The sequence below is a fragment of the Alligator mississippiensis genome, chromosome 12 (assembly GCF_030867095.1).
Source record: "Alligator mississippiensis isolate rAllMis1 chromosome 12, rAllMis1, whole genome shotgun sequence".
Taxonomy (NCBI): domain Eukaryota; kingdom Metazoa; phylum Chordata; order Crocodylia; family Alligatoridae; genus Alligator; species Alligator mississippiensis.
This window is the reverse complement of record NC_081835.1, coordinates 62,506,128-62,519,867: the sequence shown is the minus strand read 5'-3', so window position 1 is coordinate 62,519,867 and position 13,740 is coordinate 62,506,128. Positions and strand designations below refer to the sequence as shown.

General features: G+C 47.0%; 1 protein-coding gene across 1 annotated transcript in view; it reads right to left on the bottom strand.

The window, feature by feature from the left end:
- The window catches only part of OLFM1 (olfactomedin 1), a 48,788-nt gene extending 35,457 nt beyond the window's left edge, over nt 1-13,331 (bottom strand). Inside the window, exon 1 of the mRNA XM_006261961.4 lies at nt 12,798-13,331. Within this exon, the coding sequence (XP_006262023.1) occupies nt 12,798-12,893 (96 nt within the window). The 5' untranslated portion in view covers nt 12,894-13,331. The remainder of the gene's footprint in view (nt 1-12,797) is intronic.
- Between the last annotated feature and the right edge of the window lie 409 nt (nt 13,332-13,740).

Sequence of the window (13,740 nt, the reverse complement as noted above, 5' to 3'; positions counted from 1 at the left end):
GTACCCGAGCACCTCACTGTCTTTTCACCCCTGAGCCTTGCCATGTGCCTGGGAGGTAGAGAAAATGCAGTTAATGGCACTGTGCAGATGCACACAGGGGCACAGGCTGCCACCCTTATTATGGCATCATCTTTCCACTCTTTCCATAATAGGGTAACCCTCTCTCCTCGGTCATGCCTAATACAGGGATTTTCCCATAGGAAACTCCTTGGAGAGGCACTTGGAGCGAGCAGGGCCTCAAAAGGAGGAGCAGAGAGTCTGTCTCCATCTGGGTCTCAGATGAATGAAACAGCAGATCTTCTCGAGTCAGCCTCTGGCTTTTACAGGGTAAGTGCACAACCCCCCAGTCCAAAACCATAGCCTCGACTCTCAGTTTGGAGCACCGTCAGGACTCATCCCTGAAACAGGAGTGTAAGGAGGGGGAAAAGGAGGAGGGAACAGGACTTTTGCCGTGAAGAGGGAGACGGGGGGGTGTTTTCAGTGAATAAGTTAACCACAGCGCACACAATCAGCAAGACCCCTGGGAGAGGAGCGAGGGGTGCCGTGCGTGAGTGCTGACCACTCAAATGAGGGCGGGACGGGGTCCAATCTCTGGGGAAAGCCAGAGCTCGAAGGAACTTGCAAACGGAAACATCCCAAATGTAATTCTCTTCTCTCGGCCAGAAGGACCCTGTCTTCACAGCCAGGCCTCTGCTGTTCAAGATGGGCCTGACCCGAAGCCTATTGATTGAAGAAAATGAGCATCACCTTCCACCTCGCTCAACCTCTTTGTCCCACATCCCAAGCCTCGCCTCATGTCAGACTTTACCCCTGCCTTAGCAAAGCTACCACCGACTTGCACGGGTCTTTGCTGGAGGAGGAAGTGAATAAACAGTGACGGTTCAGACCTCGGTGGGTAGGGCCGCTCATACTTCTGGGCTATTGCCATTAAACGCATTATGAAAAGGCCTTCTTGAAGCAGGAGGTGAAAGTGTCCAGCCCTGGAGGCATTTCCTAAAGTGAACCCTCGTCCTAACCCCCTCCTTTTTTTTTTTTTTTAAGGAAAACTTTTTGTGTCCCAAGTCGAATCAGCCAAATCAATTCCAAATCCATGCGTGTTATTCAAGAACCATATGTGGCCTTGCTACCGGCAAGCATCCTCCACCCCAGTCTGGGGTTTCAGATACTTCCAAATCCTTTGGTGTGCAATATGCATCCTACATGCAGGCTCAAGCCCAGAGGCTTGGGGTTAGGTTGCCCCCAAGTATTGCTTGCCCTCTGCCGTATGGCTGCAGGAGCAAGCTAGGGAGGAATCTTTTATTTCCATAAAGTCGGCGCGTAGCCGAGATCCTCCCACTGGGAGCAGGCCAGTGGGAAGCTAGCTATGAGGCTCTTGTAGGGCATCCTGTCTGCAAGTAGACAAGGGTGCATCCTCCTCTACACGGTGCCGTTTTAATTGCATGGTATTTCCCCTGCCAGAAGAGGCTGCACAACGAAGTGCTCATGCCCATACCAGGTGGTTGTCACGGATGAGCGGGAAAACAGCTTTTTTTTCCCCCTCCATGGCACAAATATCAAACCAGTGATTGGCATCACAGTGCAAATCATCAGAAACACTCTAGGTTTGGACCGCTGACACCAAGATCAGCATTCGTCCCAGCTGGCTCAGAGCAAGACCAACGTGTGCCCCTGTGGCAAGTCCAACTTTGGCATCAGAGATCTTGCAAAACACCTCCCGGCTTTCTCCCTTCCTCTGCTTTTCCGCTACTCTATTCAAAACAGGCTCTTCCACTGGGCTGAACTCCATCCCATCCAAGTGCCTGACGTCCAATCTGATGCGATACCATGTAAAGCTCTCGCTAGTGCAATATTTATATCATTTCAGCGCTCGTTTGGAAATCAGGATATGAAATAAAGCTCACTTCTCGTATTCTTCTAAACACGGCCAAGGGGAATTATTAGATCTCAACATATTTTATTATTTAAAAATGATGCTGGGGGAAAATACGTTTCACAGGTTGAGTCCACTGGGGATACGTCAAGATTGATTCTCCTTCAATGCACACAAATAATTGCATTTTGATGCTATAGCAGGAGCAGTGTTTTAGAAGGCTTTGCAGTGGGCAAAGCTTTTGCTGTTAGGAAAACAACACAGAGGAGAAAAAATATGTGCTGATGATCACATGGAAATTCCCTGGAAAATGCTGAAAGAGGATCCACCACCTAGATTCCCAATGCCTTAATATAACCGTCACACACAGCTCCTTGCCTCCATAGGGATGATAGGCCAGACCTTCTGCTGGTATAAAATAAATACAGCTGAGGACATGGCTGTCTATATGGTAATCAGAGGCAGATAAACTCATTCAAATCAGAAGACTTCTTCCTTTCACAAACTCCAGAGAGCTGTTACCTAGCGGAGGGCAGCAGCTTTTCTTGGGAGCAGACTTTCTTCTTTCAAGTGTTCAGTAACATGCGGGGACTTCAAAAGAACAACAGCTGCCCGAAACCATTGTGGACAATTCAATGACTTGATGTAATCATTATCTTTACCCATGACTGGCTCTGAGTACCCCTATCCAGACCCTCAATCCATTATTTATAGCACATCTTGACACCGGGATTGGTCGTATTTAGAAAAATTGGCCCATCAGAGGTAATGGGAAAGTCATACAGGCATACCCATTTCAGTCCAAGAGGGAAGCTTCCCAAAAATCACAATTTGTAGAAGCAGCTCCATGCAGTTTTCAGTGACAAGAGAGGGAGATTGGGCATTGGGTGTCAGCACTTCAGGAGAGCGCCGTAGGGTTTGCAACGCAAGCATTGCAGCCTGGTTCTGGAGCATGAGCACCAGAAAAATGAAAGCGAGTGATGTAGCTGCTAGCGGCGAATGAATTGCAAGAACAAAAATCCTGCTCTAACGGCTGACGCGTGCAATAGAGGTAGATTCGTCCAGTTTGAATGTCCTAAAGGACATCATCATCATCCAAGTGATCATCCAAATCATCATCGTCATCCAAGTGACGAAGACACAGACCTGAACGTAGATAGGAACGATTCTCAAACTGTTTGGGCAATGCACTCCCTTTGTAGGGCGGTTAACATCACCAATGGTGTGTTGGATGAATAAGAGGGAAAACCTGATGTCACTAGACCCGCACTGCAAAATCTTCCACAATGCAGAAGAGAGTGGAGAGATCCTGAGGTTGCATTTTCCTTCTTTCCCCCTCCAGTAAGATTTCCCCTTTCTCTGTTTCTGCTTTCCCCCTAGAAGTTTGCCACAAACCCCAGAAGAGCTGTCCCTAAATTCAGATGGGACGGGGTCCACCAGCCTGAGAGCATCCTGCTAGGGTTTCTCACTAGTACAAAACAGGACCTGGCCCTGAGAGAGCAACAGGCAGCACTTATACTTTTTGCAGTCACCGCTGCTTCTATTAGCTTTGCCTTGGCATCTCAAAATCACCACTCGTCTGATTGCTGCACCGTTCATCACACAGGATATGGGCTTACAAAGAGGCTCCTTGTGTCTCTGCGTTTTTCTTCTCCTGTTGTGTATTCTACACCTGAAGTCTCCTTGATATTCATCATTTCCAGAACAGTCAATTCTGATGTCACAATGAGCAAATTACCGCTGTAAGCAGAGAATCAGCAGCAGGAGAAGATGGACTCCTAGGAAACAAAAGAGCCCATTTGCATGCATAGGTTCTTAGTAATAAAGAACAAGGAAAGAAAACAGCACAACCTCCCCCACTCTCAAACCCCCCCCCCCCCCCCCCCAGAGCTGCTAGTTCATTTGAAATTGCTTAATGGAAAATCCCACTAATGAAGAAGGTTTTTCTCTCCAGACGTGATGCAGAATGCATGGGTCGGACAGGAACTGACCTACAGGGCCAGCATTTTTCTACCCTGGTTCACAAATCCTTGCTTGCTTTGGTGTGCTGGAGGATGGGTCTTCATCTCCCTCTTGTGGCCGGTCCATATAAGAGGTTATGAGTCAGCCTGGCTTCGGAGGTAGGAGAAGACTTCAGTCCTACCCAAACCCCACTGACATCAGTGGAAAGACTCCTCGTGATTGCAGTGGACTTTCAGCTCAAGCCCTTTGGGTCAAAAACTCATGCTCAGAGGGTGGACGGTTTGGATTCAACCCATCCTGTTGTTCCAAGCTGAGTCAGTGGCACATGCAGCGTCTAAAAATATATTTATAGCAATGGCAGTTTCAGGCACAAATTCAGGCAGAATGTGATTTGCATGTATCACATCTAGGCTCTTTTGTGCGTGCGTGTGTGCAAATGCAGGTGCAGATACGGAGGCTGGACTGGACTGCAGTTGGCACTGACCATGCCCTGTGCATGGCCAAAAGAGACCACAGTGAACTTTTTGCCTGACCTCCTAAATGCCCTGAATTAATTGCTGTTTAAACTAGACTGTCTCTTTCAGTAGGATTTCTGGACAAACAGCCAAACCAGGGTGGCTGGGTGGTAGAAGGATTATATCTTATTCCAACCCTAGCAGAGTTCTGCACCTCCCATTGAGGAAGGCACGGCAGAGCCCTGGCTGCAAGCAGTTATTCCATGCCACACCTAGGATGAGATCCAGCAGTGTGCAGAAAGCCAGCTTATGCCCTAGGTAAGTCGCACTCCATTCAGGAAATGCAAGACACGTATAAGGCTCTTTGCAAACCTTTGTCCTGGGATGAACTGGAGCTTTCCTGTCCCAAAAGCATCATGCTCCAAAACCAGGCTGGGCTACTCCTCCACTTCACACGTGCAGTAATGTCCTGTGTGGGAGCAATGTCTGGGAGCAGGAGGGTCACGTGGCAGTAGATCCACTGGTATGATGCCTGTAGGGTTTCCCACAAGAGTCCTGCAAGCTAGTAAAGAACTGGGAGTGAGGGGAAACAGCCCCTGCTTGAAGAAATCCTAATTAAGAGGGAGGATGTGATGGTAAAATGATGCTCGTGTGTATATGGCGAGCAGTTACTGTGAGAGCGCATGTAGACCAGCACTAGAGGTGGGCTGGGTGGCCACCAAGAACAACATTTTAAAACATAGAGTCTGGGTTCAGGGGTCTTGTCTCGCTCTGACACACTCACAAGAGCAGTTTGCAAAGCCCAGTCCTGGACTTGAATAGCTATTTAGATTCGAACACCTTAGTGTTAGGAAGTTTTGGGTCCGGGACTCTGGCATGAACTCCTTTCTAGCTTCACAATATATGGTATATAAGTGTATATACACTAGTGAGGGTAAATCTCACTCCATACCCAAGGGGTAAGTTTTCTGACGGCAGAACAGCTGTTAAAGCAAGTGGTTTTGTCTCAGATCTCCCAAATCCTCCCAGCGAACCACAGCATACATACTCCACCCCCCCACCCCCCCCCCAGCACTGCTGGGGACCTAAAGAATGGTAAATGGACATATGCAATCCCTCTGAGCTGCTCTTAACCAGGGAGGTAAAAGAGAAGTAAAAAGGAGCACGCACTCTGCTAAGAGCAGAAGGAAGTTCCCCTTCCCGCCCTGACTGGGGAAACGGTGGCTCCCCACTCCTCCCGGTCCCCAGATGTAGCTGAACACATGTGCAGGACCCTGCTGCATTGTAAAAGGGGCTAGATGGACTGAGCAAGGGGAGAAAGACTTCAGGGTTGAGTCTCTGAGTGGGCAGGGATGCTGGGTGAGCAGGCTCTTTCTCCACGGGTCAGTCCTTCCAATGACAACAGACTGTAATATAAAATTCAGGGCCTTGGGCTGCTGTCCTTGTGCCTCACACCCCTTGAGAAGTCAGTAAGACTTTTCATAGGAAGGCAGGAGCTGTTGCTTGAATAGGACAGAGGCCCACTATGCTAAATGCTCTACGAACAGGACAGAAGAACATGCACAGCCAGGCAATTCTTTGCTCCGAAGACCTTTCAATCTAAATACAGCTCACTAGGCAAGAGTTAGATATAGGTAGAGGGGGGAGAAAAAGGTGATATTGAGGCAACAATCTCAAAATGCTCCACAAACTCTGCATTGGTGCAAACCTGCAGGCCCCATTTGCATAAATGGCATTTTGATTTCAGTGGGAGTTTGGGATAAAGTCAACATGAAGGATGCACCGTACATTCAACAGCATTGAACTGCAGGCAGTTTTGGGGCTGAGACTAGCACGATGCACAGTGGCCACGGGAAGGTTCAATGCCCGCAATGGGCCATGGAGCAGCTCCTTACAAGTGGAAGGTGCCATATGATCTTTACTGTCCAAAAGGAGCACAGAGGAGTTTTGCAGCTAGAAGTATATGCTCTTGGTATAATTTCAGAACAGAATAATCCCCTTTACCGGTCTTTGCTTTGTACTAAATCTCCGTTTAGCTAAAGCTGCTCTTGACATTAAACCCACAATATAATAGCAAGCGCCAATACATGTCGAGCCTGTAGGCCTGATACTACCCATCTAAAGCTAATGACTTTTGCAATGATTTCAATGGCTGCAGAATACAGCTCTAATGTAAATGATTGTCAGGTCAGATTTTTTGTTGTTGAGCATCTTCCTTATAGCCAAAATGAAGTGGAAGGGATATTTCCTGAGAACCCCTCTCAAAAGCTCCTTTTAAGTTAAGAAGTATGTATGCTGCACGGTGGTGTGCACCAGTTGCTTTCTACTATTATGATAATAAGGACTGGACTTTGGAAAAGCGTCTTCCTCCTCCTGCCCTTCCCAGAGAAATTCTTGGGCTCTCACTTGCTTAGGATCATGGTCTGCTAGGTATTGCAGCAGGGAATGAGATTCAGGACTCCTGGGTTCTAGTTCTTCTGCAAGGGAAACTTTGTCAGGAAAAAATGCAGCAGACCGGGAGCTGGGGCTCCTAAATCCTGGGCCTGAGTGCTTAGGAGTAAGTGAGGTGTAGCAATTCTAGCCTATAAGAAATGGGAATCAGGATACCTGCATGCTGTAGCTCGTACAAGCTTGTGCTACATCTATCTATATAAATATATATATGCACATGCACACATTGTGTGGGTGTGTGCATATGCATGATGTGCGCATGTGCATATATATAGTTATACACACACACACACACACACACACACAATATATATATATATATATATATATATATATATATATATATTGTACATCTTGGCTGCTGCGGTTTTCCTGCTATGCCTGTGGCAGGTTTAGGTGTGAGGTCTGTGTGGTGCCAGGGTTGATGGTGGTCTTATGAAGAGTCTAGATTATGGATTGCACAGGATGGTTTGCACAGGGCTGATCCTGCCTCAGGCAGGGGGTTGGATTAAATCGCCACTGGAGGTCCCTTCCAGGCCCACTGCTCTAGGATTCACACACACGCACACTTTAGTGAGTCTATAAGGGGCAAATCTACCCTGCCTTCTAACTTGACTTCAGACTAAGATGTTTAACTACATCCGTCTTCCTGGGTGCTCTTCCCAGGTTTGCCTCTGACTTGTCGTACCTCAGTTTACCCACATGCAAACACCAGGCATGTTGGCACCTTCTTTGTGCCCGATGATCCTTAATTCATCAATGCTTGCAAATCTCTCCGAGACCCTCAGCTGAAAGCACAAGGCACTGCTTTCTCTTTCACACTGTTTCACATCCAAAGCTCATCCAACAAAAGGCCCAGCTTAATAATGATTAAATAATGAATCTCAGAAAGACTATTTTCTATTTTCTGTTCTTCCCTTTCCTGGCATATCCAGAATCACATTAGTGCCTGTCATCAGCATTATTATGGCCCTATGGTTCACGGCTTCGTACTAGCAAGCAGAAGCCCCAGCTTATCATTCATAACTGAGAATTGGCTTCTTCTACTGTCAACGCAGCTTACAGTCCTCATCTATCTAATTCAGTTAGATAGTAATTAGTTTTGTATTACTTTACACAGTGATGCTAATACTGATTACAAGGCCTGATAACTTGAGTAATAAATATGACCCAAGGCTGAAAATTACCTCTCTCTTTTATTGGTGAAAGTTGAAGTTAGTGAAATGAGACACAAATTGGTTTATGAGATGAGGCAGCTGCCTCCTGTTACAGGCTGCAGGTTTGCAGCTTAATCCTCCCCATTTCAATGTGGCTGCACAACAGGGGAGGGAAGAACCCAGCCACGAGGCTGAACATTTGACAGTCCCCTAGCTCGCTACCGCTAGGCTGGTGCAGGCTAATTCAGGGGTTGAGTGAGAACACAATTACACAGGGAGTATTTACGGAGGAGTGAAAGGAGTAACCATCCCTCTTCCTGCCAGCCTTGGGAAGCTGAGAGGCACATTTCTCTCCGCCACCAGTGAAGTTGGTGCAGTCACAAAACTGTGCCTCCGATTCTCCCCAGCACTGCAACGCCACTGACTTCAATGATATTGCTGCTTTATCAGTGAACCAGCAAACTCCCAGCTTTGGGCACTAGGCAGGGATACAAACACCCGGATGGATATGACCCTTTGCATTCACCGGGAGGGAATTTTACAGGTCAGTTGGAAGTGGCTTTTTTTGCCAGTGCCCCCCATGGCCGTGCCCTAAGAGAGTCCACCGTGTTACTCTGAAGTCAGTCAGAAGGCACCTTTATACACTAACTAAGGTGTGTGTGTATATCTAGCTATCTATAGATAGATAGATAGATAGATAGATATAGATATCTATATCTATATACACAAAGATATAGATATCTATATCTATCAATATATATCTATATATTGATATCTATCTATATATATACACAAAGATATAGATATGATACATCTATGTCTATCTATCTATCTATCTATATACACAAATATATAGCTATTATATAGCTATATATATATATATATAGATATATATAGATATAGATATAGATATAAATATAATATATATACACACATAGATATAGATATATGGAGAGAGTACACGCTGTCTTGAACTCCAGCTCACTTTCATCAGATGCTGATGATGTGCCCTAAGAAACATGCTTTTAGCAAAACTCCCTTTGACCTCACTGGGGAGCCCTAAATATTTAGTAACTTCTCTGTCCCAGGAAATCACTATTTTTCCTGTGACCTGATTTACTACTGGTTAAATAAATTATTACACAGTGCAGTTTGCCTGGATCGGCACCCTTCAAACTTCTGTAGGCTTTTCAGGCAAATTCACAAGGATATCAGCGTGCATTTTCATAAGAGACTCGAGCGTGCCAAATCAGGACACGGGACAGAGGCTAGGGAAAGAGAGAGAGTCATGAACTTGCATGATCACCTGTCTCTTTTACACTATTTTACACTCAGTTGACTTAGATGAAATGACTCCTGATTGATACAGGCATGAGATCAAAATCAGGCTCCGTGTGCACATGTGCACATGTATGTGTGCATGCATGCGTATGTGTGTGTGTGTAACCCTTGGGGGGAAGATCTGCAGATAGCATAAACTGACAGAGCTCTACTGAGGTTACCTGAGGATCATCTCTCCATCTCACCTTCGAGGAGCAGCCAAAGAAAGCAACCCCTCAGCAGGTGTTTCCCCAAACTTGCATGACTATACACAGGCTTTTGCTGCCCGGTGCTAATAAACACCAGGGAACAGCTACCTGCCTAAACCCCAGAAGCAGCGTTTGGCTGTACAAATCTCATCCATTCACCATTCAAATGAAATATTCAGCATTTCCTCTTTGGATCACTGACCTGGAAACATCCAAAGCAAGATGCAAAGTCAACTGTAAGAACCTAGGCGGCCAAATACACCTCTGAGCATTCAGCACAGTTCTACAGGGAATTAGTCCTAAAATGAAAAAAAACAAACCCAACCCCAGTATAATAAAATTCAAATCCAATTAAAAAAAAAAGAGGGATCAAAGGGCAAACTGAAGTTTCAGTAATGGCCAGTTTTATGTCCCTGTATTCCTGATCCCTGCTGTTTACACTAAGCTCAAATTCCCGTTACACTTTAATAGCCCTTGGTTCCAAATGTGACCCGAAGTATTCGGGTTGAACCCGTAGCATCAGCTTGCAAAGTCCTGCACGGTTCAGGTATGAAGCAGGCGGGAGCACAGCTAACCAGGCCTGGGCTGAAGCCAGTTGTGACTGGGATCAGCCAAGGCACTAACTCCAGTTTCGGGCATTGAGATATTGTCAGCGGTTCACTTTGGAAACGACAGCCTCCTGCCAGCAAATTCTCCCTGCTCTGCATCCACAGCACTGAAGTGATTCTCTGCCAGGGACCGTGCTCGTTCTCCCTTGTCAACTCTCCCCCCGCACTCCTACAGGGACACATTATCTTCCCGCTGACCTGAATGACGACAGGTCATTTGAGGGAAGGGTCCCCGACTCCCTCCGCATTACCGTCGACTGCCGCCAACTCAGAAATAGATCTCCCCTTAACCGTGGCCCAGCTGGGATCTCTGGAAGGGGTGGGGGGACTGGGAGAGAGATTCCTGGGCATGTGATGGAGATGTTAATTTGTCACTGAATTAAACGTGGAAGGCGCTGAACTGGGCGGTGCCTGAGATGAAAGGCATGCTCGGGGATTGCATCTGGCAGCTGTGCTAAAGAAAGGAGATGCTAAAACTCTGGAAGAGATCTGCAGAGGCACAGGGCTCTCCAGGGGATCGAGAGATCGGCGAACCCACTGCTGTATGCTCCGGTGCCCGAGGTCAACAAGGGAAGCCAGGGGAGGACCTACCCGACACCCAGCCTTTCTAGAAGCCAGGTTTTATTTGAAGCCAGCGGGCCAAATCCTGCTCCAGGTCACTCCACTGAACTCAGCCAGGCCTGAATTTGGCCTAAAGCTGGCAGCTGGAGCGAACGGATTTCATTTCCCCCAAGTAAGTCAGGACCAAAGTTTTAAACACAGCATGGAGGCAGGGGGGGAAGCATCTGATGAACCAGCCGCCCAAACTCTGGGCATCCTTGGAAGAAAATGCCGGGTGCAGAGAGGATGGGTGCTGCAAAAGGAACAGGGGTCTGGAAGCAGCTCAGAGAAAGTGCTTGCTGGATCCAAAGTTATGGAGATTTTCCCCATTGCAAAAAACCCCCCAGATCCACACGCTCTCCTGCCCGTTTGAGAGGAGGCCGAGGCAGGGGGAGCAAGGAGAAGCGAGAGTAGCATTCAAGCCCCAGCTCGCCGGCATGTATTGTGTCAGGAGAAGGCAGGCAGCTGCTTCTTAAGGATCCACCGCCTGTTTAAAGCAATTCCCATCGATTTCCCTCTGCTTTGTCCAGCCTAGCGCATGCGCACGGTCCCTGGCGTGTATTCGCACACACACAATGCCTTTATATTGGTCAGTCACTTCTAGGTTTCCTGTCTTCCCACCCCTTCCAATTTGCAAGCAACTTGGGGTTTGGGGTTTTTTTCCCCCCCCTCTCAATAACCTCCACATACTTTCTTTTCTCTCTTTTTCTTTTTTTTTGGAACAAGGTGTTGAGCACAGACGTTCCTTTGGATGTTTCTTCCTCGTAGCAGACCCTCAGAAACACTTGGTAGGTTAAAGGAGGCTTTATCCACTACCTCTTAGTACCAAGGGCAGGGACAGAAGAGCTTATTGTTAGCCAGATAAAAAAGCATATATACAGAAAGCATCCAGGATAAGAGCCCAGCTGCTAATTGGTGCCACACTGAAAAGACTCCATCTCCATTCCTATTTATAGCTTCCCCCCCCCCCTTCCTTCCAGGCAACAGTACAATTAAATCCCACATCCTTCTATGATCACTTTTGTTCCTTTCTGTGAAAAAGCAGAAAATAAAGACACTCTTGTTTTTTAAAAGAAGTCGAATGGACTTTTATTTCCACTCTGACCACAAAAAAAAGAAAAAGCCTTTTGCCTCCCCTTCCCCCCACCAACTCAACAATTGCTGGGCTTGGAAAGTACAGAAAAGCATCCAAAAAAAAAAAAAAGGGAAAGAGTGTGTATGTGTGTGTGGATGATCAGCCTCAAGCGTGTCACAGATGGACACATCAAGGGACATTTAAATGGCATGTTAAATCAGTGCAGCTGCCCCCCACACCAGCAAATGCATCTATGCAAAGAGAAGGGAGGAATCCAGCAGAAGCAATTACAGTGGGGAATCACACCTACATACAGAGGAAAACACAACATATATAGGCAGACAGAAACAGAGACAGACCCTAACTTACCAATAATAGACTCCCCCCCACCCCGTTCAGGCTACTTTCTCCTACTGCACACTGCAAAGTGATGGACAGCGCACACATTCCCATTGACTGCCCATTCACAGGCTGGGAATTTGACTGACCCTGTATCAGCAGCCTCATCTTTAATGCTAGACTTTTCAAAGGAGCCAACAATCAAGGCAGGAGGGATCTCAGCAGCCCTGCCTGCTGAAATGCTGTGCCAGGTGATAATTACTGAATCCCTGCACCTCTCTCTCCTGGTGAAACAAAAGGCAGTCACATCACACTCTCCCCAGCTTCTCCTCTACCTGAATTTCAACTTTTAATTGAAGTGAGTGTGCCTAGGGGGTGGGGGCAGAGTTATACCCAACACCCCCGCAGACTGTGGCTGAAATCAAAATCCACAGCAGATCTGAGACGATGAAAGCTGCCTCCCCCCTTACCTCCCCACTTCACCCCTTTTCAGTCCAATCTGCCCACTCCACACACCTTATCCATCCACCCCTACTTCCCCCATGCCCTGCACTCCCCCACATCCCTTGCCCGAGCTACAGGAGAGGGATTTGATGAATGACCTCTATTGCATGCTACCAAAAGGAGGGTGGGGGTGGGGGTAGGAGAGGGGGAAATTGCAAGAAAAGATGCAGTTTGCTACACTAGTTTCTTTTGTACTCTATAGCTTTAATAGAAAATGGCGTTAGGGGAGAGAGAGAAAGAAACCTACTTGAGTTAGTTCTGTGCCCATCAAGATGAGAAAGAAGAGGCTCAAAAGCTTGCTTGCAGGTTGCATCTCTTGCACACAGGTCCAGGCACCTTGCATGCAGTTCCCCCCTTTCGTCCTGGGTTATTTTTTTTCCCCTGCGTTGATCACCGACTCCCTTGCTTCCTTTCCAGTCCTTTCTTATTATTTTTTTTCTAAAAAAAAAAAAATAATAATAATAATAATATAGATATCTATTATGATTATTCTCTCAGTGGCTCTCAGCACCCCGAGAAGGCAATGCAGGAAATCTGCTTAGTCGAGCCTTCACTTTGCATATTTATTGAGATTCCAGTTTCTCTTCTCTCCTCTCCGTGCTGGCTTTCTCCCTGGCTTTTTAATTTTTTTTAATTTTTTTTTTTTTTAATGGCTCCCCTGATCGAAAGACATTTGCGAGGAGAAATTCAACGGAGCACGAAATGATTATCTCTGCTATTGCCAAAAGTTTGCCTTGAAAAGGGGGGCTGATGGAGGGAGGACAGGGATTAAAAAAAAAAAAAAAAAAAGGAATTGGAAGGCAGTGGCTACTAGCAGGGGATGGATGTTAGAAACAGGATGTGACATCAACAAAGGCGGGGGAAATTTAACTAAACACAGGGAAGGGAGTGGGGGGGAAAATAGCATCAGGATCAAAAATGCAGCCAGATGAAAGAGGAGGAGGAGGAGGAGGAGGAGGGGTCAGTTCTGATGCTGGAGGGGCCTTCTGGGCAGACAGCACTGATTGCAGAGGACCGTACGGGGATGCGTCTCTGCCTGAATTTCCCAGGCAAGCCCTGGACCAGCTGCAGCATGGGTTTTGCAGGACCAGACCGACAGCGCACACCACCCAGAGGTGATCCTAGAGAGAGAAAGGGATGCCAGGAGAAACTAGATGCTGCATTTTGATGGCAAAGTGTGTGCGCGCGCA